Raw genomic sequence first — 25,059 nt, forward strand, 5'->3', positions numbered from 1 at the left:
AACCTTTCCATCTGGGCCACCAGCACAGAAAACTAGGGCTGAAAACGTCCTTACTTAGCCTTGAACCAGACTAGTGTGGTCCCTGGTTCTGCGGTTGGCAGTCCTTCTGACCTAGGGCCAGTTACCTGGCTGGTCTGCACTGTGGTGGCTGCAACAATTACATCAGCTGCCTCACTCACTTCCCAGGGCTGGGTGGGAAGCCAAAGAGGCCTTTGTAAATTCTACACGATGCAGGTTTTAAGCGTGTTTTTATGCTTTGTTCTGGTTCTACTAATAAACATAGCAGAAACCCTGAAGAGGGGTGGGGAGCGTCGAGTGTACTTATGTATACAGGGCCGGGGCTGGGGGATGGAGTGCACATATATGTGGCATGGTGGTTAAGAGCAGGAGCCTTGGGGGGCAGATAGGCCTTACCACTTACCAGCTGTGTGACCTGGGCTTCAGGGTTGGCACTGTACAATGGGACCGTTGTGAGGCACTGAAGTACTTACAATGGTTGCTGTCATTACACAACTTCTTCAAAGCAACCCATTACAAAGTACAAAACGCCACTGTCCTCGTTCTGGATTTTAATGGTCAAGGTGACAATAATCTAGTTTCTCCAGACCAGCATTTAGTTTCATATTTACCTCCTACTGTGGCAGATGCTGCAGCCCCAGCAGCCCCGTCACTTTGGGATCAGAAGCACCAAGCCAAGTCCCTTTCTCAGGTTGGATCCCCAAGGCCTCCCCCACTCTGGGTAGAAGTAGTGTTGGCTCTTGACACATTGCAGGGGGTGAAACAGAAAAGAGAAAGTGATTGGTGATGACTGCTTGGAACGAGTACTGAGGCACGTTATGATTCAAACCCAGAAAATTGAGTCAGCGTTGATTCTAAGTCTGTGGCTCATTTAATACGGGGTGGAAAGGCTTCCATCCAAGACCCCAGTGGTCCACCTCTCTCAAACTTGCACACTTATAGGGGGAGGGTCTTGCCCTGGCTGGGACTACTGCCCACGCTGCTGCAAGTCAGAACTCAGCGGGCAGAGAACAGCGGAGTGAAGCCTGCACACCAAAGCCATCTTTGTTACTCACCCTAACTTCAGTCAGCAGAAGCCTCCTGCAAACGCTAACACAGTACAAGAAGCTCGTAGCACAGGGAACCCAGCCCTTCTTCAGCATGTGATTTGCCATGCGTCATCAGTGCTCAGTGGTATTTTGTTTCTCTTTCAGACCAAGATACCCTGACTCTGAATTCATCTGGGTTGGCACAAGCCGTTTCCCAGTAGAAAGATACCCTATCTACCTCGTAGGTACAGATTTGTGCATGTGGAGTAAATAAAGCAGTGACAGAGCAGCCTGGATGATGAGGGAGGAAAGCGCTGAAGCAGGAGGTGTAGTTAGAATCTCAGCTGGCCAAGGCCTGGAAAGCGTAAACCTCCCAGGGTTTGAGTGAAAGGAGCACAGGGGTTGTGTGCCTCTGGATCTGACCTCATGCTTCAGGGGACTCTTGTTGCTGCTCAGTTTTATCCAGGCAACAGATCTGTTCTTGTGGAGGTGAGTGGCTGCAAAAGCCTTTTTCTGTAAGTCCCCCCACTCCCTTCCCTACCCAGGGGAAATCCTCCACTAGTCATCCTGGGGGCAGCGGGGGGACACACTAGTGGGTGGGTATTGTGTGCCACGTGCAATTTTTATGCAGAGGGGATGGAAAACTCCTCCCCACACACCTTAGACATAAATATGATTTTAAGATAATCAAAGCCTGCCTTAGTAGGAGAGGTTCTGTATAACATGCTGGTGATATTCCTTCCATTTTTTTGGTTGTTTTTATTTTTTTCTTTAAAGTCCATTGATCGTCACAAAAACCCAGGAAATGCAACTAAGGAGAAAACAAATGTCCAACTGAGATCTAAGAACGCAGAGCTACGGAGGAGACGTGGCACTGGACTGCTGGGTGTGCGGGAGGGGGTGGAGGGGTGGTCTCCACGGGGCAGCTGGCCGTGGGGGACACGGGAAGGAGATGAGGCTGCTGGCTGGGCCAGGCAGTTATGTTAACCGCTGCACGATGACGGCATTGAGCAGGTTGGCTTCCTTCAGGGTCTGGCTCTCGTCAGCCAGCTCTTTGTTTGGGAAGGTGGTCATGAGGACAAAGCTGGTGGCAGCCATGGCCGGCCGGGCGTCCACGATGAAGAGTCGGATGTCGCTGATCCTGGTGGAGTGGGGGGAGTGGGGAGGTGGGTGAGCAGTGTTCTTCTCTGCCGCCCCCACCCCCCGCTTCGGGAGGCTGTATCACATCCCCAGGTCCCCTCCCCTGCCCAATCCTTCTCCACAGTGTCCAAAGCTCTTATTTGGAACCACACGAGCTCATATCACTCCTTGGTCTAAAACCCTTCAGAATTGCTCCCACTTTCCTTGGTATAAACAGCAATCTCCTGACTGTGGTCCTGAGGCCTGCCTAATTTTACACCACCCCCCTTCCCCCTGTTCTCCTACCTCCCCATTTCAGCTCTTCATCATGCTGTGCTCCCTGCCCACATTTGGGTCCCTCTTCCTAGAGGCTTCTCTGCCTGATACCTTTTCTGTAATCCTAATCAAACTTGTTTCACAACTAACCTCATGTGAAGCCTGTCAACACTCAAGGATTGGCAAGCCATTGCCTGGGCCCCACATGTGGGTTCTGGTTTACATGGCCTATGATTGATGAAATTTAGACACTGCTATTCTAGAAAAAGGAGTTGCCAAATATCTTTACTGGCAACAGTCCTCCCCTGCTAATCCCTTCATCACTTTGTGCCTCAGTTTCCCCATCTTTAAATTGGGGAGGCACAGTTGCTTTGATCCCAGATGATCTGATATGGAACAGGTATTCTAGAATTCTCAAAGTCCAGATCTAGAAGAGACCTTAGTAGCCTAGTGGTTTTCAGAGGCTGCTGGCGGGCAGGGAGGTAGAGGAAGCCAGGTGGGTGGGAGAGTGCACTGCATCCCCTCTCCCCTCCATCAACCACAGCAGTTCAAATTTTATCTGTTCTACACTTGGGCTTTAGCATGAAACTTCCTTTGAACAAATTGTTTGGTGGCTAAGAAAACCCCTCTGAGGAATCCGATCCCCTAATTTTAGAAATGAGGAATGAGACCCACACAGGGGAGGGAGCAAGTCACTGGCCACACTTAATGGAAGAGTGGGGACCAAACCAAAAGCTTCAGACTTGCATACCTTCCTATCCCACTGCCTCCTCTGGGGAAAGCACGGAGTGCCTGCTGGTATTTAGGAGGAAAGAACTGCTCCCTGCTTCTCACCTGTCTGTGGGAGTTTCTGGGACTCTCTTAGAATAAGCCAGGCCACATAATGCAAGGTACCTGTGGCTGTGGTTAAATTTCTGCACCAGCCTCCCGCCATCAGCAAGCCGTATTTGGATGTTTGTGGTAGGCTGCGACTCATCGACTGAGATGGAAGAGCTGGCTTTGGCCTCATTTTCTGCCTGTTGGGCTGGAGAGCTGGTATTCAACACCGGGGGGGCAGTGCTGAGGAGAGAGGATCGCGTCAGGACACAAACAGAAACAAGGCCCCACACAAGAGGGGAATCCTGTCTCAGATTTTTACTGAGCATCTGCTACGTCTGGTGCTGTTAGTTGCTACTGATATAAGGAGTGTCCAAGACAGAATCCCTGTCCTGATGGAACTGAGAGGTCCAGCGGAATTCACCTCAACCCCCAAATTACTGCTAGCTCCCTCACTCCTGGAGTTGGGCATGTTACCAACCCCCTTCTTCCTTGGTGTCCACAACTGAACAAGGGCTTGAAGGGAGGAAAGCAGTATGCATGACAGCCTGGGTCAGGAGAAACTGGGACCTGATGCTGGAGGACCCAACAGACCAGGATGAGTTTTAGCCTCAGCGAAAGGCTGAGGGCAGAATGGGGAGGGGGCACTCCAAGTCTGCAGCTGAGGCAGGCACGACACAGCTTGGCAGGTGACTGCTGGAATGTAAGGGACAAGTCCAGATTCTTTTCCTCTGATGGGAGTTTTCAGGCCTGCCTGCCCCAGTGCAACTTCACTCATGTGAGTATCTCATACTCATGTGTCAACTATCAGGAGGTGGTTGAGATTTCTGGAAAGCCAACTAAGTGCCTGGCACCGCAGGGATTAATTATACAATATGAACAGGACACAGTTCCTACTGCAGTGTTGAGAACTCAGATCTTGGAATGAGATGGAACAGGGTATGAATTCACCCACTAGCTATGGTAATATTGGGCTAGTTATCTAAGCTCCCTGAGTTTCAACAAGGGTAGTAACAAGGTTCTTTAACAAGGACGCTTGTGAGGATTAAAGGGGTGCTACACTCAGGGTGGCTGACAAACACAAAATGCACACGAATTCCCAATTCTCCATAACCGTTGGGGGCTTCATCTCTCTTCTGTAAACCATCTATGCATCTCATTCTCAGCCTTTCTCTTAGCAGATGTCTTGGCCTAGACCTATGCAGAGAATAGAGGCCATTGGATGAGAACTCCCTTGCTTCCGCCCAAAGCCTCTAGTTAGATTAATTCATACACCTCACCGTTCCCTCTGATCCTTACAACCTAAAAAGGGTATTCTCAGCAAATCCAACTGAAAGTGCTTTCCTAAGTGTGTTCCCTGGGACCCTAGTCCCTTGAGTTATCTCCAGGAAGGTTTTGGAAATGCCACGTATTATACCAACAGCATCACAGGCCACTAACATATTAAAGAAGGTCTTGAGAGGTCGTGGGGTTAAGGCAAACTTATTTGACCACCATGTCCTTTCTTTCATGTTTCGCTTGTTAACCTCCTGCAGATTGTTTCATCGAACACAGTGAAATATTGCCGCAGGGCACATAATTAGCAAGGAAGAACTGAAAACTGAACTTACTCTTTTCTGTAAACATGAAAAATAGTGGCTTAGAAAATTACAAAGTGGAGCTCAGAAGAGAAACCTGGCCACACTTATTGGCTATGAGAGGAGCTTCTATGGATCAGTCTCACAGCACGTGAGACTCAAATGTGGGCTGAGACACGGATAAATTACACCATCACGGGCCTGAAGAGATGCTTAGAAATAGTGGAAAGTTAAATATTGAACCTGTAAATGCCTAAGATCTACTCTGTTCTGCTCATTAGTTTTAAGGGCATTAGGTCAACTCTCTAATTAGACTCTAGGCAGCCTGTCCCTCAACTGTTTATAACAATTCCAAGTACATGATGGGTACTCACTGATGCTACTGCCTGCCAGAAAGGCCTGAATGAGAGAGAAGCTGAATCACCTGACTGCTCATTTCCTTTGTAGTGGGAATAAATTGGGCACTAAGGTGCTTTGTTGCCACAATGCTACCTCCTGAGACCCTGCCACCTGCTTTACAAAGATGACCACTACAGAAAGCATGGTGAGGGGACAAAGCTCATCCTGGCACCAGTGTCACCCTTCGCCCCCATCCCAAGTGCACTCTTGGTGTTTGGTCTCAAAATCAAGTAGATGCAGGCTTCCCAAATCTTCAGATTAGTTCCCATCCAAACAAACAAATGCAAAAGCCTAAAATAAAAAAAGTTTCATGCAACTGAATGAACTTTTTCAAATTTCTGAACTGAGAAAAATCTATTCATTCACTTTATTTTTCTAGGTAAATGGAGAAAAAACAAGCATTGACTGACTTTTGAGGCAAACCTGAGAAAAATTTCTTAAACTTTTGGCTTCCTCATCATTTTAGTTAACAAGAAGACAATGGAAAGCATAGTAAAATTTATTGGAAGAAATAAAAGAGCTGTCCATCTAGTTTAGACTGAAAAGCTAACGTTCCATCTCCCTTAGCTGTATAAAACATTTTTTTAGCTCATTTTTCATTAAAAGCTAGAACTGAAATAAAATCAAAGTGGAACTGGCAATGAACATCTATTTAGCTGACAAGCATCACATCTGATTGTCAAGCTCTGTCTCGACTTGTTGATTCATCACCTGCACTAAGTATACCCATCCTGCTAAAACAGACTCCTTAAAAACATCTTCATTTTTTGAGATGTGAATGTGGAGTCTTCACACATAATGGAGTTAGACTTTCCAATAATAGAAGCATTTTCTGTTAGTATCACGAAACCAGACAAACCCAAACTGCACGGTGCTCTGGACCCTTCCTTAAAACTACTGGTGGGTGAAAGACGGATACAACCTTTTTGGAGGGCAATTTGACAACATCTTAAAAATATGAAGATCGTTTGAGCTAGCAATTTTACTTCTAGTACAACATTAAGGGGTATATAAAGATTTAATTAAGAGATATTCATTGTAATGTTGTTCATAATACTGGCAGCCACCTAAATGTTTAACATCAGGGACTGGTTAAATTATGGCACATACATAAGACAGAAAATTACGTTAGCATTAAAAATAATATTGTAGGGCTTCCCTGGTGGCGCAGTGGTTGAGAGTCCGCCTGCCGATGCAGGGGACACGGGTTCGTGCCCCGGTCCGGGAAGATCCCACATGCCATGGAACGGCTGGGCCCATGAGCCATGGCCGCTGAGCCTGCGCGTCCGGAGCCTGTGCTCCGCAACGGGAGGGACCACAACAGTGAGAGGCCCGCGTACCGCAAAAAAAAAAAAAAATTGTAGAAATACACTTACTGATCTGGAATGACAGCCTTACTACACTGATTAGGCAAAATAACAGGTGATAGAACATTTGTTTTTACTTACACACACACACACCCATACACATATACAGACTGGAGACACACACACACACACACACCCATACACATATACAGACTGGAAGGATACTTCCCGGATACTAACTGGACATATCTGGGTGTTAGGTTTAGGGACAGTTTTTATTCTTTATCTGTATTTTCTTTTCTTTTCTTTTTTTTTTTTAACGATAAACACATTTTATTTTAATAATATAAGGAAAAAAAGTACCTGGTGCTCTACAGAGCTTACCACAGCTGACAGGTAAGTCACAGATGGATCAGAGAACAGCTGTCCCGGACTAACCCACAGGCCCCAATGTGGTAGATGAAATGATGAGCAGGGTGGACTTAACTATTTTGGTCCTGGTAAACCACAATCTATTGGTCTCTAATGTCCTGAGCTATGACCCTTGCTCCTGATGAGGCATGAACGGCCAGCAGGGAGGCAAGGGATTCTAGGAGAGGGCCAGCCAGAAGCTCAAAGAGCACAGCTGTTGGCAGAACACACTCTGATTCCTGCAGATGGTGGTGAGGTAAGCAGGGGCAGTGCCTAGTTCAAGAGCTGCCAGAGCTAGGTCAGAAACGGTGTCTTGCTGTGTAGGAGTGTGGGGAGAAATGCCAATCAGAAGGCCTGATTCCAGTCCCGGCTCTACCACAGGGAGCACCTAAGGGTATCCCTTAAAGTCCCAAGAGCCTCAGCTTTCCCTTTGTAAAACAAGGATGGTACTGGAGGGGAGGGTCACCATGCTGAGTGCCTCTCGTGTGCAAATATCCCTCTGAAGGATACTGACGAAGCGACCCCATGCATGGCCAAAGCTGAGTGGGTCCCTGAGAGAAGGCTGCATGTCTGTGGGATGGTCAAGGATCTGGTGTGAGAACCCTGCCTATCAGAGGTAATAGGGACTATCAACCAGTCAGATCCTATTAGGGGTTTGAATGCAAGATGGAGACAGTGGCAGAGGACACGTGGCAAAAATTTCACTGGAAATGACAAACTCTCAGGCAGGACCAAAGAAGTAGAGATAAGAGCTGCCATAACAGTGGAGCAGCAGGCTGCAAAGGGGCAACAATGTCTCTGAGCTTCCCTGGATCCTAAACGATGCTGCTGCAGGCTGGCCGGCAAGAGTCCAGGATTCCTTTTTCCTCTGAATCCCCATTTCAAGTGACCTGAATACATGTGTCTGGTTCAGCCTTAAAGCCCTGCAGAAGGTTACCCCTGCCCTGGACACCCTGGATGACCGAGTCAAAGCAGCAGTGTGTTGCCTTTACTGATCACACTGACAGCTCACTGTGGGGCAGTGCTCTATGTGCTCCTCCCAGCAGTAATCGAGGAGGTAAGGATTCTTATTAGTCCCACTTTATAGCTGAGCAAACTGAGCCTGTATAGCCCAAGGTCATATGGCTAGAAAGTGAAGAATAGATTTAAACTCAGGTTTGTTAATGCCAAAGCCTATGTTCCCCATACTCTTCCTCCCATAAAAATAAAATCTGAAGTACTCTGTAATCAACAGTAAAGAGCTATACACAGTGAGCCTTACACAGGGCCTGCTGGGCCCAACAGGAGTGACCCACACAGTCCCACTCCTACCTGCCCAGTTTCTGACCCTCGCCAGTGAAGGCTTTGAAGGCTCCCTTGGGCTTCACGAAGTCCTCGTCCCGATGGTCCTCCATGTCCAAGTTCACCTGCCCACCGTGAGCTAACCTCCGCAGCTCTGCTGGCACCTCTCTGTGGGAGAAAAGGCAGTGCTGGGGCCCACAAAGAGCAGGATGGGAATGACAGTGATGGTACAAAGGGAGGAGAAACTTCTCAGTTCCACCTGTGAAGTTGGGCTTCACAGGGAGTCAACTGCTCCAGTGGCTACCTGTCTGCCTCCCCCTTCTCTCATGCCTGCTCAGAGTCAAGAGTGGAGACCAGTATCTTATTTGGTGACTTGGCTCTGTCCTAGGCCCGAAGGGGAAATGTGGATACACAGGGTTTTGGGAGCAGATCTGTGAATCTGTATCTCAACTGTGCTAAATCTGCTTAAAAAGGTAAACTTCTTGAATAATAAATATTTGAATCAGCTTCTTCTTTCCCATCTGCCGTCTCACTCACTGATATGGAATCCGAAGGAGGGCTTTTCTGCTCACCCTCTGCGGATAGACTCCAGAAACTGGGCATTGGATGGGTCTTGGTAGCTTCTGAGTTCACCATTGTCCAGGCTGAATCCACTCTTCCAGAGCTTCAACACTATATGAACCTGTGACAACAGGAGGTAAGCAGTCCATACATTGTCAGGAACCTGGCAAGCACACCAGCATGAACTTGCAAATTAACAAGTTTTTACTATTTTACTGTGTCATTATTAAAACACACAGACAGACAAACATATACTCATGCACAAGGAGATCAACCAACAACCAATGAAATAACTATTAACCTAAAATAAGAAGGTGATATGGCACAAGTTAAGAGAATGGGCTTTGATTTAAGCAGACCTGGGTCTGCATCTTGATTTTGCCACTCACTAGCTAAGTGGCACTGCACAGATGACTCAACTGAAGCTGTGGCTTCCTTATCTATAGGGTTGCCAGTGTGCTTGGCACAAAGCTTGTGCTCAACTAAAGTAGCATGGCAAATCTTACGTGGACTATTTTGCAGCCATTAAAAATGATATCTACAATTTCTGTTAACGACTCCCTATATATATACACAGAAAAGGGTCTAGAGGACTAAAGACCAGCATATTAGCAGCTACTACCTCAGGTGGATAGGATTTTTATTTCTTGCTTGCTTGACTACTTAACTTTGGAAAAAAACCCAAAATAATTAAAAACAAATACATTATGGAGACTAATGGTCACAAGGTCATATGAAAATGTTTATGGCACTGAAAAAGTATATATATATGTATATATATATGTATAGCTGAGTCACTTTGCTGTACAAAAGAAATTAATACAACATTGTAAATCAACTATACTTCAATAAAATTTTTTTTAAAAGTTTATGACATAAACCTCAAAACTGACTCTACAGTATGATTACACTTATTGGAGAGGGGGGATCCCTATGCTCAGGGAAAAAAGAACTGGAATATAATATGGAAAAAGTTCAAAAAGTACGTTTCAGGCCTTCTTGGGGTGGGGGGCGTCTAAAGATCAAGTTCTTTAGGCACGTTCACACCACCAGAGAACCCTGGAATCACTATCCTTCTGCCTGAGATCCATGGAATGCTCAGAAAACTCCTTTATTTGTCCATCCGCTCTGCCTGTCCCCACTCATGAGCCACGCCCCTCCCCCCACACCCAGCCAGACGAGAGCTGTCTTTGATTCTTAGGTAAGCCTTTCCATTCATGGATGCCAGCAAACGTGCTGCCTCTTCCCTTTCAGAGGCTGCTGATTCGTGTGTAACATGGGACTAATTTCTCCCCCAAAATGATAAAACAGTCCACGAGCTTCCCTAGAGAAGGTAGGTGCACACTCACATCTTGGCCGGAATGCCGCCTCCTTTCTCCTGCCACGTAGGCAGACTCTTCCTCTGGTGCTGCTCCAAGGCGGTAGCCACCTCCTGCAAATGGCTATAAAAGACAAGTTCATTAACACCAGAGGAGTGGGTTAACAGTTAATCAGGTTATTCATATACAATGATGTTATCTCAAGCTTGTTAACTACTAGGTATACTTTCTCTGAGTAGGAAACTCAGAGACTGGTGTAAAAACTGGAATGGTGGGGGGGTACTGCTTGGTTAAAGGGAAAGGCTGCTACTAAGCCCTAGTTAATCATGACCATTTCAGAATCTAAGTAGGATAACACTAAAGACTTTTTGATTTTCACAAAGAAAACAGAAATCCTGACTGTATGTAAAACAGGTGGCCACCAATTCAATTAAAACAAAAATAAAGCAAGACACTGAGTAAGTCAGGTCGGTTAGGCCAAACAAAACATGTTTGCAGAACCTGATCCAGACCACAGGCCATAGGTTTGAAAACTTTGCCCCAAATCTTGATTTCATGTTAAAAGGTAAGAGAAACTGCACTGCTCTTCTGCATATGAGAGGAAGTGAGCAAATGAAAAACAAAACAAAAACAAATTCAGTCACTACTGGGGTGAGGAAGGCCTCCTTTCCTCCGCTCTGGAACCTCAGTCCTGTGGACACAGACAACGACCCCGACCCCTTATGCTCACTCTTGGTTTACTGGTCTCTCCAGGGCTCTTGGTCACTCGCTCCACAGCTACGGCTCCATGTTCCTTGGCACCTTTAAAGAGATCGTCCACCAACTCGTTGGGACTTTTCTTCCTGGGAGGGCCAACAATCTGCTGTCCACTTCTCTCTGAGCCCCCGGCATAAAACCTGTGCAGAAAACACACATCTAACACCAAATATACTTAGAAAACATGAATACAGCATGTGCCAGGCTCTGGGCTAGGAGCTGGGCACAATGAGGCAAAGGGTACAAATGCCCATCTTTAAGGAACTTACTCTCTAGGTGGGGACAGATTTAAGAGGCAGGCAGCCATATTGCAGTGTGAGTCACAGTACAAGTCAGTAAGGGGTGCTCTGGGAACACATAGCTGGGGAGTACAGTCAAGGGTTCCTAGAAGGGTGTCTTCTGGGCTAAATCTTGAGGATGAATTTATCAGGAAAAGGACAAGGGAAGGGTATTCCAGGCATGCGCGACAGCACGTTAGCTCTGGGAATTCACCATCCGGCGGCCAGCACCTTTCCAGCAGATGATCACTATGGTCAGTTAGAAGCAGCTACCACTAGCAGCCCTGAATTAATGGTGGCAGTGGCGTGGTTAGTACAAGCAGCTAGGTTCCACTGTTGGCTCTGCCACTGAGTGACCTGGGCAAGCCAATGCACTGAGCTAACCTCACTTTCCTTCTTTGAAATGGAAGGGAAGGACCACATGCCCTACCTACCTGTTCCTTAAGTCAGGGCCATCAGGTTCAAATCAGCGGAAGTATGCAAAAGAACAAGCACAGAGTAACGCACACATGTAAGGTGTGATACAGCACCGAGAGCTCCCAAGCCTCACCTAACCTTGCAATTCTTGTGACATACACCGGGCGGATGCGGAAGAGTGGGTACTGGAGGAGGTCAGGGAAGCTCAAATGCAAGCCCCAAGATACCCATACCTGCTTTGCAATAGGCCAAGCATGGCTTGAGATGAAGTTAGCACTTTTTTTTTTTACCTGCATCTGAAAACCTTCAGTCTTGTAGCCTTGGCTAGCTGCCTCCTTATCACTCCTATTCACAGCTAAGTCAATAGCACATCTCAGTGAGGAGAACTGAGAACCTATAAAACTGAGCCTCAGCCTTCCATTTCCTGACATTCCCCAGAGAATGCAAGGCAAAACCCTAGGCCTTGGCGTGGACAACAGCACCAGTGTCATTAGGTCTGAAATGCTGAGGGACCAGAGATGTAACCGGGATGTGAAGTAAAAGAAGGTCACCGCCTGGAGGATGTGACAGGACAGGAGAAGTAGGAGGAGGTCATTTAGGAGTTGGGCATTCACTTACTTGATGACACTGCCTTTCATTCAAGGAGTATTAAAACACTGAAATTAACATTTATTCCTGAACTTTGAGCGTATCTAAATAGAAGGAGGCTCTGAGGTAGTGTAAAGGTCACTATGTGGATGAAGACGCGAGAACAGAACACACATAACTTCTCAGCCCACTTCCCAAAGAGTGACCACGATGAGAGAACTGCATTTCCATAATGGTTATTATACAATGTTCCTTAGGAATGTTTGACAGACCAAGACAGATTCCATGGAGAACCAAAACCCATGAAGTGAGGCCGCGGCCAGTTCATCCTTGTTCATTCCAGGTAGACAAAGTTCTGTTCAGTGGACTGTAAAATCCTTATTAAGGGATCTCAAAGCCCTGGCTTACAAACTAGGAACCTGTGATCAAATGTCTTAAAAATATTCATGCCCTTAACCCGGTACTTTCATTTCTATAAACTATCCAAAATAATCTGAAATGTAGTCAAAGATTAATACACAGAGATGTCCACAGCATTGATATTTAAGGTGGCAAAAAACTGGAAATGATTTAAATGTCGAGCATTCCATATGATGGACCATTATAGTCACTGAAAACACTTATGAAGAATCTTAATGACCTGGAGAAGTATTCAAGATGTAGCATTAATCCTACAAAAGCAAGATACAAACATCTGACTTTCACCATGTAAAATACAATATAAACAAACTATATTTACACAGAGAACCAGCACTTAGTGGAAATATGCCAAAATATTAACCGTAGTTACCAAAGGGTGGATGAGTGTTATATTTTTTTTCATTATGCTATTCTACATTTTCCACAATGGACACTAATTTTATTATAACATTCCTAAAGGTTAAAAACAAACCAACAAAAAACAGTACTGTGTCTGTATCTGTATACTGGAGGAATATACATTTGTAAGCCCTTTTTTTCTCTTTATTATGTAATATATTACTTTTTCAATTAAGGAAAAGCTGGAAGGAAATACACCAAAAATATTATTGATACGTGGTTACCTCTGGGTTGGGGTATTACGAATGGCTTTTTTCCTTATAGATTTATTTCCCTTCCCCTAATATTCTTCAAAAATACATATTATCTTAATAATTAAAAATGAAACAGAACAAAAACAAATCCAGAATACCCCAAAAGAAAATAAAATGGTAAGAGGACAGGGATCACTTCTAAGCACAGGGAGTGGAAAACTGTTTCTAGTATGCGTATGACTAGCCCACAGTAGTAATGGCTAATGATAACAGAGCATGTTTATCCTTCTAGGCTGTTCTAGGTGATTTATACATTACCATGGACTTTCCTGTGGACTGTGCCCCCAATAAAGACTCACCTCTGACCCTCCTCATCCTCCTCGTCCTCGTCTTGGTCATGAATGAGGTCTCTGAAGGATGTCACCCTATTATCGCTGGAGACACAGAAAGGAGCAAAATGATCTCAAGGGGAGTTAAAGAAAGGTGATCCGCATCATCAGCTGCTAACAGCTGAGGACACTGAGGTTAGGTTTTTTGGTGGGGCAGGAAGAGGATCTATGGGAAGAGGGTTAACCTCTCAAGTTTATATGCAAAACAATGATATTTATTCAAGGTCACACAGGACTAAGAATAAATTAGAAAGTGTATCAAGAAGTAAAATGAAATCCAATTTAAGCTCTCCTAGAGGGGGAGGAGGGAACCGGATAGGGTCTGTACTACTTTAAAAACGTACTGCTGGATAGCGATTTTCATCGTATAATTTTTAAATATTGGGGGAATGCCTGTGTCCCAGGCACTGAACTGGATGCTGGGTCTATAAATTGATCAGGCACAGTTCTTACCCTTTAGTTGCTGACAGGCTAGTGGCTCTGTGGCCGGGAAACCATCCACTATATACTGTGCAACAGGGGCTGTGACAGAGGGAAGCACACTGGATGTGAGAGCAGTCTCTTGTTCTAGGTGGGGGTTGGGGAAGATCAAGAAAAGCGTCCCAGAAAAATGCAACATTTGGTCCGAGTGCTGACAAACTAGGGGACCATCAGTCAATTGGATAAAGGATGGTGGGGCTGGTGAGGAAAGGGGACCAACAGGGCATTACAGGAAAGCAGCACAGGCACATACACAGAGACTAGTGAAAGTAACACATTAGAGGAAGGATAAATCATCAAGAAGTAAAAATGAAATGAATATATGGGTGAAAAGGCCTCTGTCTGCTTCTGCTGTAGGTTAGTCAAGTGTTTATTAGTGTTGAGGAAAAAAGCAGGGCTGTGTGGGGTGCGGTGGAGAGGGCACACTAAACATGCTATGACAAGGGTTAACTCCCTCCTCTGACACTGTCTTACACTGCCACTTTTTTCCTAGTTTAGATTTGTCCTTAAGGAACAATCTTAGTTTTTCAAGAATCATGAGACACACCATTTTCCGTATTACTTAGGGGAAAAAAAGTTGTTTCTCTTTAATATGGGGGGAGAGGGTAATGGAGATTTAGTGAGGCTAGAGAAGGAGTTGTTTACTCTAGTTCGGCCTTGATGAAAGATTTATTTCAGGGAGACAATCAGAGGACAGAATAGGCTCTGAGGCTCCACCAACTAGAAAAAAGAGGACAAAGATCAACCGATGTAGCAAATACATTCCTGCCTGAGTGAGCTGAGAGCAACCTCCTGGGCATTCCTTCATGCTCTACACAACATGTTTTAAAAGGATGCAAGCGATAAGATCCATACTAGTGCCCTAAAAGGCTAATTCCACTCATTACTCTTCCCAGGGGAGTTTTCCACGATGCTTAGCTTAGCATCTATGCAAAAAAAAATCCTCTATCTCTCCATCGTTAAACACCTTCAAATACACATGTGTATACCTGCTTGAGCAAACCACTTGCTCTGGCTATAGGTCTGACTCTTTCCCCAAAAGTTCTTACACCTAGACTCTGACAGTATCCAACACAGACTCTGGTGTCCATTTACTTGGTTCCAATCCCGACTTAGCCTCCAACCCTGGGATCTTGGGCATGCTAATGAAATTCTCTAAGCCTTCATTTTCTCATGTGAAAATAGAGACAATCAGCACCAACCTCGTGGGCGTGCTGTGAACAGTCGGGTGCTGATGCACGGTGTAGCACATTTCAAGTACTACTCTTGAGCAGCAGTTCTCAAAGTGTTCTGATGGACCAGGTTCTCCTTGGACCAGGAGCATCAGTATTACCCTCAAAATTGTGAAAGATGCAAATCCTCAGCCCCTACCCTAGACCTCCTCAATCAGAAACGCTGAAAAGAGTGTCTACCAATCTGGTTTTAAGGAGTCCTCCAAGTAATTCTGATGCATGCTCAAGTCTGAGAACAACTGCTCTGGAGTAATGCTCTGAGAGTTACCTTAACAGTATGGATGTCCTGGGGGCATTACCAATTTCACAATACTCTGTCTTGTATCTTCCACAAATTGGCAAAATGTCTCAGAAATTTCAATTTTTCAGCATCAGAACTCTATCTCCCAGGCACCCTGAAGTGGCACAAAAGTGCTTTGTCAGATCACATTTTCTGCAGTGACAGAATGCTGTACCTGCACTGTCCAATAATGAAGCCACTAGTCACATGTGGCTATTGAGCATTTAAAATTTGGTAAGTGCAAATGAATAACTGAATGTTTTATTTTAATTAGTTTAAACAGCCACATGAGGCTAGCAGCTACCATACTGGACAGTATAGTTTTAGAGAATCAGACAACAGTGGTCCCTAGAATTCTAAGAAAGTACAGTTTGGTTGAATTAAAGAAGAAAAAAAGGAAGAAATAACAGCCTACCTCTTGCTTGACCCTGTGCTTGGTACAGGGGTGGGAGGTACTGCACAGAGAGGTAGCTAGCACATGGCAGAAGCAGCAGCTTTGGATTTAGACAAATTTGGGTTTGAATCCACTAAAACAGCAAATGTGTTACTCAACCCTTCCTAAGACTCAGTATCCTGACCTGTGAAATGGTGAGCACCTGACCTACTTCCATGGTTACAGAGGTATAAGAAGAGAACGTATGTGAGAATATCTGGCAGAGCCAGACAGATGGTCGGTGCTCCTGGAATACTAGCCCTCCCACCTCCAGGAACTTACAACTTACTTAGGGAGAAAAATATTAAGGTAATTATCAGGAGAAGGATTCAAGACAACACAGGAAAGATATCATACAGTAGTACGTGGATGTGGCTTGTGACTGGAGTTCGTGCTGCCTATGGGTTGGGGGATAACATGCTCAGCAGAGAAGGTGGGGAGAGAGCTAAACCTGAAGGACACAGAGGATTTGCACAGGTGGAAAGGAAGCAAGAGAGTGGGCATGTCCAGTCAGATGAGAGGCTCAAACAAAAGCAGAATAAACAAAAACAAGGCAGAAATGAGACACCAAACAAATCAGTTTGGTTGAAATAAAGATTTAAGAAAGGAGGAAAATGGGGGATAAGATGAGGATAGCAGGTTCACAGCAAATTCTGGAGGACAGTGAAAGTCCACAGGGAGAGGCAGTACATCATTCTGGCCGAGAGCTGAATGCTGGAAGCAGAAACAGATCTGCATTTAAATCCTTGTTTTGCTAGCTGTGTGATCTTGGGAAGATGCCCAGCTTCAGTGTCTTCATCTGTAAAATGGGAATAATAATAGTACCCACCTCACAGGGTTGTAGTAAGGATTAAAAAGATGTATATATATCAATAAAAGCTTAACCCAGTGCCTGGCGGCTGGTTAAGTGCTCAATAAATGACAGCTGTTATAATTGAGGAGTTTAGACTTTCTCCTATAGCTATGGTTAACCTTTTTATGTCCCACAGTCCTTTGAGAATCTGATAAAAGTTATGAATTTTCTTGCCAGAGAAGGTACTACATATATTTAAGTTTTTACCTAAAATTTCAGGTAATTTATGGACCTCCTGACATCCATTCCACAGATTCCTCCTAGGGGGTTCAGGGCCTCCACGTGAAGAACCCCTGTTCTAGAGTCAGAGGAGGAACTCACTAATTGAGTGCTGTGCCACAGAAGCAGTGATGACAGGAAAGGGTATGTGAGAAGATGACAGTGGGGTCGGGGAGAGCTCAGCAGCAGGCTGTGTCCTGCAACAGTCAGGTCAAACAGCGGAAAGGCAGGCCCCACAAAGGACTCCTCTGAGGTGCTATAGCACAAGCTGGCCTTTTCCAGGGAATGCAGTCAGCATTTACCACCTGGACAAGGACCACGACCTAACAAACAGTGCCTTCCCTCTCCCTTTTCCTTGGCTTCACCTAAGCCCAGTACCAAGTCTGAGGCTTAACCAAAGCAAAGAAGTAAGACCTTTAGGCCTGCATGTGTGCTCGGTCTTTTACTCCCCGCAGTCTTAACGTTAAACTCTATTCCCTTGATTTTTTTACTTTTAAGTCTTGCTGTGGAATAAGACAGGGAACAAATAAGAAAAGAATGGAGAAGATGAGAATGGATGCTAATAATGGTAATAATGACAATCATAGCAGTTAACACGTTCTGTGTTCTAAGTGCTGTGTAAGTATTAACTCATTTAATCTCCCATGTGGTAGGCACTATCATCATTCCCATTTGACAGATGATGAAAACTGAGGGACTGGAGATGTTAAGTAACCTGCCCAAGGTCACAAATCTCTAAAGTGGCAGTGCTGGGATTTGAACATGAGCAATCAGGCTCTTAGCCCAGGTTCTAATAAACCATTGTCTTTTTTTTTTTTTTTTTAAGATTTTTTTTAATGTGGACCATTTTTTAAGTCTCTATTGAATTTGTTACAATATTGCTTCTGTTTTATGTTTTGGTTTTTTGGCTGTGAGGCACGTGGGATTTTAGCTCCCCAACCAGGGATTGCATCTGCATCCCCTGAATTGGACGGTGAAGCCTTAACCACTGGACGGCCAGGGAAGTCCCATAAACCACTGTCTTGACAGGACTTTGCGTCTACCAGAGAAGACAGGTGTGAATATGTGACTGACATCAGAGGCTAAGTTTCAATTTCTCCTCCTCTGTATTTTTGTGCCAACACCCCAACAGTAATCTGGGGTGCTTGTGAAAGACACACCCCAGGAAATCCGCTGTCTCTATCAGCAGCTACAAGAAAAGCCCTTACCTTATCAACCAGGTCCCAGGCAGTAACATCTTGATGTGCCATCACTGACACCTCACAGGTGGACATCTATGAATAACTAAAAGATGTCCTTCCTGCCTATTACCTCTTTCCTCTGGAAATGTAGGTAGGGGAAGAAGTTAAGGAAGCAATGAGAACTGGGGTTAGTGTTCCTTCTAGAAAGGGAGGAAATGTAATTTAAATCTCAGATGCCCTTAGAGAGGAACACAATTTATCACTTCACCAGCAAAGACACTCTATATCTGTATTCTGGGGTTGAATTCAAACTCAAGTACATTGAGAACATACACCAGAGAGTAGAAACAAATCAGGCTACAGCGGAGAGGGGAGCTGTAGTTCAGACACCTTTAAAGGAAGAGGCCTTGCCTATCTCCCAGAAGACCTGCATTATCCCACTCTGTAGATCACAGCAGTGATTGGCTGTGAGAACCTTGGAGCCAGAGTGGCCAGGACAGGGGATGCAAATGGGATAGCAAAGGTTAACACTGCTGCACAAAATAAGACAAGGTCTCCCTAATCAATTTGGGAAAGGGTGGGTTAAACAGGTTTATTTTCTCTCAGTCTTCTTAATAGGGTAACGGGCATCCTAAACTATTGAGAGCCTTTGTAAAGTCACCTGGCCTAATCTTTTACATCTACAGCATCCCTGAAAGGAAGTACTTCGGTTTCTACTTAAAAACTTCCAGAAATGGAGAGGCCACTCCTCATATTTCATAAATAAGAGACCCCCCCCCCCCGCAAACATCTTAAAAGTTGGTTCTGTGGTTTCCTCCAGGATTGGATCATATGCCACACTCAGTTAAGAATCCCACATCTCTACAGGAAAGGAATAAGTCTTGCAAGAAACTACTACCCACCAGTCAGTCTACCTTCCTCCCTCAAACCCACTGGTCCACATCCCCAGGCCTGAATCCTCCGTCCCACTGCTGGAAGCACACCAATGTAGCAATAACTGAAGTTGGCCCTTACCTGGGGGCTGTGCCTCTGGATATTGAACTGGGGGTTGCCTGCGAAATGGTCACAATGTCTTCGTCCCCTCCATCCTCATAAAAGCTTGCTAGGGCGAGCTGAAACAGAGAGGTAGTAACTTGGGATCCTTAAATAGGCCTTCATCTAACACATCTCCTTTCATCTCCTTTGAACACAAAGGAGCAAAGACACAAAAATATGGCCCACGCTTACAAGGCAGTCTGCATTTGGGGGGGCCATAGAAAATAAGACCAAAAGGTAATGGCCCAACTACTTGTTTTCATATTACCTGAAAAAAATTCCACCTACTAAGGGGAAAAGAAGGCAAGAATGAAAGTTGGGATGGAGACACTCCTCATTCTCATTTTCATTAGGAAATGTGATCTAGTAAAAACAGTGTACATTTATTGAGCACTTATTTATGAGCCATGTTGTTCTGAGTACAACTCTACCTGTGTTAACTCATTTAATCCTTAAAGAACCCTAGGTAGTTAGTGCTATTACCATCTCATTTTATAGCTGATAGAGAAGCACCGAGGAGTTAAGACAGCTGTCTGAGGTTACACAGTTGGTAAGGAGTGGAGCCAGGCTCGATCCCACGCAGTCTGCTCGGGCCCTTACTCTCAGCATTCAGGTGATAGCCAGGAGCTGGGAACTGTGAGGTCAGTCCAGATTGCTACTTTCACTTTCTCTCTGAGGCTGTTTCCTAATCTGTGCAATGGGGACACCCATCCCACCAACCCTGCAAAACGGATGAGAGGATCCATTAACATTTATGCAGTCATGTCTTAGCTCTATACATACGGAAGGAATAAGGGCCTCTTTTGGCCATTTGTAACTGGATGTTTCTCGCATGGACTCAGTGCACAGGTATTTACTTATCACTTACTTTGCACAAAGAAGTAAGAGAGCAATGAGGTCTACAGAGGTGAAAAGACACGGCTCTTGTCCTCAAGGTCACCACCTTTTAGGAGGCAGTGAGCTGCTGTGGGACATAACCAGCCTGTTGGAAGCAGCGTGCCTTTACAGAACACGCTTTAGCAGGCCTGCCAGGAGGCAGTATGCTGCCGTGGGACATGCACTGAACTGGCATTGAGGGGTGTCTACATTCAAGTCCTGGGCAAGTCATGTCACATGCATGAGCCCGTTTCCCCACTAACAGCATGAGGAGACTGGGACTGATGACCTGCCACCTGTTTCAGGCAGAAGCTGCATTTTGTATTTCTGCCCAGCACAGGAGCCTTACACTGTGTGTCTGTACAGGTGTGATGCTTTATGTAACTCTTACACTTTCGGGAAGCATATAAATGGTGAAGTCAGCAGACACAGTTCAAATCCTAATCCCTGGGTGTGTGACCTTGGGTCTATCACTTGACCTCTGAGCTTCCAATTCATCTATACAACTGAGGAAGTCTTCTTTACCTCATAGTGTGGCTAGGATGAACTGAACCATCATACGTAAAGTGCCAGGGCACATGGTGGTTAAGAGCTTGGGCTCTGGTATCAGACAGAACTGAGTTCAAATGCCATCTCTTCCACTTGGTAGCTAGTGAGGCCTTGCGCAAGTTACTTAACCTCCCTAAACCTCAGCTTCAAAATGCACAGGTTAAACGACTTAAGACACCTAAAGCAGTTAGAACAGCACTTGGCTCATGGCAGGCACTCAATAAATATTCATCATCATCACCTACCTAAGACGTAGGCTGGCCAACAACATGTATGCAATTCTTCCTACAATTAATTACTGAGTGCCTATTACGTGTCAGGCGTTTTTCCAGGCACAGGGGATTTAACAGTTTACAAAAATCCCTGCCTCGTGTAGCCTATCTTACTGTCTTCTTAACTAATAAATATTTAACGTATACTTAATACATGCTGGTGAACTAGACGATAAGCTCCACGAAAACTCCCATTTTACAGAAGAGTTACTTATTAAAGATGAATAGCCTCCACTACCCAGTTTCTCCCAGCAATTAGGTAGGAGGGGGCGTGGGCCAAGTCCTGGGCTGGGCTTCTCCCCTGTCCTGAGGCCGGGGCTGCTCCACCAGGGAGTTGGTCAGTCGGGCCGGGCCTGCAGCCGAGACTCGGCGCGGCAGCCACGCCCCCAGGCTCCCCCTCTTCACGCGGGCTGCGGCAGTGCCCCAAATCTCGCTGACCCGAGAGCCAGGCAGAAGAGAAAACTGAGGCCGGGTAGAACAGGTAGGGGCCGTAGCTACCCCGCGTTTCCCCAAACCCAGGCCAAGCTGGCGACGCGTGGCAAGCGGCCCCAGGACCCTGAGGCCTGGGTCGGGCCGCGGCCCGGCGGGATGACTGTGCGCTTCGGCCACCGCGAGCTTGTCGCGCCAGGCGCCCGCGCCCCGCAGTCCCCAGCCCGCCCGACGCGGCCCGCCTCGCGGCGCTACCTGCAGGTCCCAGCCGGCCGACTCCAGGAAGAAGCGGGCCCGGTCCTCCTCGGTGCCCGTCACCGCCACGAACTCCCTCAGCGAGTCCTGTCGCTCCGCCGCCATCTTAGCCCCGTGCGCCGCCCAAACCGCTCCGGGCGCGGCCGCACAGCCTCAGCCCCGCCGGCGCGTTCCGCCCACCGGTCAGCCCTGTCCAGCGGAGCGGCGCCCGCCCGCAGGCCCCGCCCCATGCGGTGCCTCACGCAAAGCCTTCCGTGCGAGAACTCCGCCGCTCCGCGCCCTCTGGCGGCCGTAGCGTGGACCCTCAACCTAACAGCGGGGGTGGGAGCGCGGGGAGGATGAGGGGAGGGGCGGGTCTTCCGCTGTCTACCTGTGGGATGAAAGATCCCGAAAGGAGTCAGTTTCACAATTATTCAGTTTCACAAATGAAGTCGTTTCTTCATTTCATTAATTTATTCATTCGTTCATTCACTTGTTCAAATATTTACTGAGTGGAATCAAGGACCCGTTGCTCTTCCACGGCTGGGGATCAGCAGCGAGCAAAACAAAGTCCCTGCCTTCTTGTTGTTCACATTAGAGAGCCTTGAACAAGTCACTCTTGCCTCCCAACCCTTCCGTTGCTCCCCATCTCAATCTGCTTAAAAAATGTCTCAGGGCCTGCAAGACCCCTGTGAGATGTGCCAGCTCTCCATCTCATCTCCTAGGCTTCTCAGTATTTCCTCTGCTCCAGGCACACTTCCTTTCTTGCTGTTCCTTGAAGGTGCCAGATGCGTATTTGCATCAGAGCCTTTGTGCTCCCTTTGCCTGGAACACCTTTCACTCTCTGGTGGGCAAGGTGCTCCCTCACTTTCTTCAAGTCTCTCAGACACAATCCCGTCTTAGAGGTCCTCAGCTTCTTTGCCCTCTTGCCTCTCACCACCCTGCCTGAAACGCTCTTCTCTTCCTCTTCCCCTGCTCATCCTTCTGGTCTCAGTTTAGGTGTCCCCTCCTCAAGGAGGCCTTTCTACATACCCAGGCTCTGTCAGACGGTCCCCAGTGTATGCCCTCTGGTGCCATGTTAGATGTCTGCCCTCCCCAAGGGCCATGATCCCTTTGAAGAGCAGGGTCTCTGGCTGTTTCCAGCACAATATGGCTTAAGAGCACATGCCCTGGACTCAGCCTGGGGTTGAAGCCCAGCTGTTACTGCCTGTGTGATCTTGGGCAGATTATCTCTCTAAGCTTCCATTTCCTGATGTGTAAAGTGGAGTTCCTCACTTCACTGAAGTGGAGTTCCTACTTCAGAGGGAGGTGTGAGGATTCAATGTGAACTGCTGAGAGCAATGTTTGATACTTAGTGAGGCCCCAGCAAACGTTAGCTGTCATTTTATCTCCCGTGACCTGCAGTCACTGACATTAAACAGTCACTTACTGACTCTTTGCTGAATTAATAAAGGAGTGAATAAATGAAACCTTGTGTGTTTGCATATCTGGGTGAGAAATGCAGGGATCAAAATCTGAGGACAAGGATGCTGGGCAGGTTCCTGGACCCCCAAGGAGTATTGAGCTGACTGTGGGATATGACCTAATTTCAATAAATAAAAATTTTCATTTTCCATAAAACAGATGCCTTTGTGACTAGGAAAAATGAGAGACCCACAAACATACAGTCTCGAAGTGATGTGGCTACAGAGTCACTGCCTTTAGTGTTCACTATTGCTGTGGGCTGCACTATTGCTAGACAAGCTGGGTGACGAGAGCAGGCCTCTTGCCCTCTCTGGGCCTCTGGGCCTCAGGGCCTACACTGTACAAGGTAGGAGGTTGGAGGTGGGCCAGCCCAGTGTTCACAGCCTTCTCAGACCCATTTCCATAACAAACATCTTGTGTCACCCCTTTACTGCCTTAAATGGAATCCAGAGATAATAAAACTGACCTACATGCACTGAGAAAACCAATATCATGCCCTAACTGGAGAAAAGAAAGGATAGTAATTGGAATAAAATGATCTGTATTTCAATCCTCAGGTGTAAGAACAGTACAAAGCAAAATGAAGCAGTTAGATGCTGGCCTCTACGTACAGGGCTATATTATGGTTGATTAAAATGTTGTTAGTGTGCTGCTGTGGGTGATGTAATTTTTCAAAATGGTTAAAAAAAAAAGCCTCAGTAAGATTATGAACAACCCAAAGTTCAGTCTTCCCTTGATGGACACAGCAGGTGCGTTCCTGGGAAATTTGGTATATATCAAAACCGTGCAAAAAATACTTTTAAGTTTATATGTTAAATGAATTAGGGTCTAGGTTCACTTTATTAAAAGCAGATTTTCAGCTGCACTAGGTCCTGGTGGGATGTGTGGGAGGAAGGACCGTTTTTTGTGGCACGACTATCTCCTTTCCATTGCAGGGCATCCAGCCCTGGTTCCCAGTTCCTTCCCCCTTCATCACTGTGTCCACCCCAGATGCCCTCCAACTTCCCAGAAAGTCCAAGAGCCTGGGGGCTCACTCTACACTATGCTCATGCTCAGCTGGAAGCAAGGTCTTTCCACCCTGGAAACTGACTGATGACTTGCCCCAGCTTAAAGGTCTGGAGGTGACCGGCTTCCCATGATCCAGCTCCTCAACTGGTATTTGAGTCCCTGATTCCAGCTGTCACCCCTCTTCACTTTTGTGCCCCTGGGAAAACCCTCTCTTACTCCAGGGCATCCCTGGCCCCTCCTCCAGAGGCCTCTGGGTATCCTTCCCCTGTAACATTACCTGATAGCTAATGTTTATTGAACACTAACTATGTCCCAGACACTCTTTTTTTTTTTTTTTTTTTGCGGTACGCAGGCTTCTCACTGTTGTGGCCTCTCCCGTTGCGGAGCACAGGCTCCGGACGTGCAGGCTCAGAGAACATGGCTCACGGGCCTAGCCGCTCTGTGGCATGTGGGATCCTCCCAGACCGGGGCACAAACCCGTGTCCCCTGCATCGGCAGGCGGACTCTCAACCACTGCACCACCAGTGAAGCCCCCAGACACTCTTAAAAGAACCTTAAATACACTAACTTACTCATCCTCATGACAACTCTATGAAGTGAGTTCTATTATCATTTCCATTTTATAAATGGGGAACCCTAGATTCCTAAATGAGTTTGAATCCAGGCATCTCAGATATGAGCCTTGTGTTCCCAACCACTACACCAACCCTGTCTCTCTTTGGCCTATAGGACTGTGCTTCCATGGTTGGTTTCTGGACGCAGCTCCAGATGATCTGACTGGAGGTATTTAGGGCCACAATTTGATTAGAAGGGAATGTGAGGGTGTGAAGTTGAAACTACATTTTCATAACATTTATCTAAATGTCCTTAACAAAACTGGGTGGGGGGTGGTGCTGAAGGCCCTGCCACCTTCCTACTTCCAGCCCCTCCCCCTGCCCCTCCCCCCCCCGCCTCCACCCCC

At 46.4% G+C, this 25,059-nt stretch overlaps 1 protein-coding gene across 2 annotated transcripts; it reads right to left on the reverse strand.

The window, feature by feature from the left end:
• Positions 1-1,785: 1,785 nt before the first annotated feature.
• Positions 1,786-21,788, reverse strand: NSFL1C (NSFL1 cofactor). Of its 2 annotated transcripts, XM_082643901.1 has the most exons (10): positions 21,648-21,788; positions 19,246-19,343; positions 13,524-13,598; positions 11,581-11,613; positions 10,843-11,008; positions 10,143-10,235; positions 8,805-8,914; positions 8,263-8,400; positions 3,336-3,500; positions 1,786-2,187 (listed from the first exon to the last, which is right to left on the reverse strand). In XM_082643901.1, exons 1-10 carry the CDS (start codon positions 21,750-21,752, stop codon positions 2,025-2,027), a joined length of 1,146 nt encoding a protein of 381 aa, XP_082500027.1. In that variant the 5' UTR covers positions 21,753-21,788; the 3' UTR covers positions 1,786-2,024. The 2 variants fall into 2 exon arrangements, with proteins under 2 accessions (XP_082500027.1, XP_082500028.1); XM_082643902.1 differs by lacking the exon at positions 11,581-11,613.
• Positions 21,789-25,059: the final 3,271 nt, after the last annotated feature.

This window comes from Mesoplodon mirus, assembly GCF_964341445.2.
Source record: "Mesoplodon mirus genome assembly, chromosome: 15".
NCBI classification, from domain to species: Eukaryota; Metazoa; Chordata; class Mammalia; order Artiodactyla; family Ziphiidae; genus Mesoplodon; species Mesoplodon mirus.

Bases quoted from the DNA above. Each gene is read 5' to 3' on its own strand.
- NSFL1C (XM_082643901.1), bottom strand. From the start codon at position 21,752: ATGGCGGCGGAGCGACAGGACTCGCTGAGGGAGTTCGTGGCGGTGACG. The intron at 13,599-19,245 runs GTAAGGGCCAAC...CTGTGTCTCCAG, and splicing joins TCCAGAGGCACAGCCCCCAG to CGATAATAGGGTGACATCCT. The intron at 8,401-8,804 runs GTGAGCAGAAAA...TTTCTCCCACAG, and splicing joins CTGGAGTCTATCCGCAGAGG to AGAGGTGCCAGCAGAGCTGC.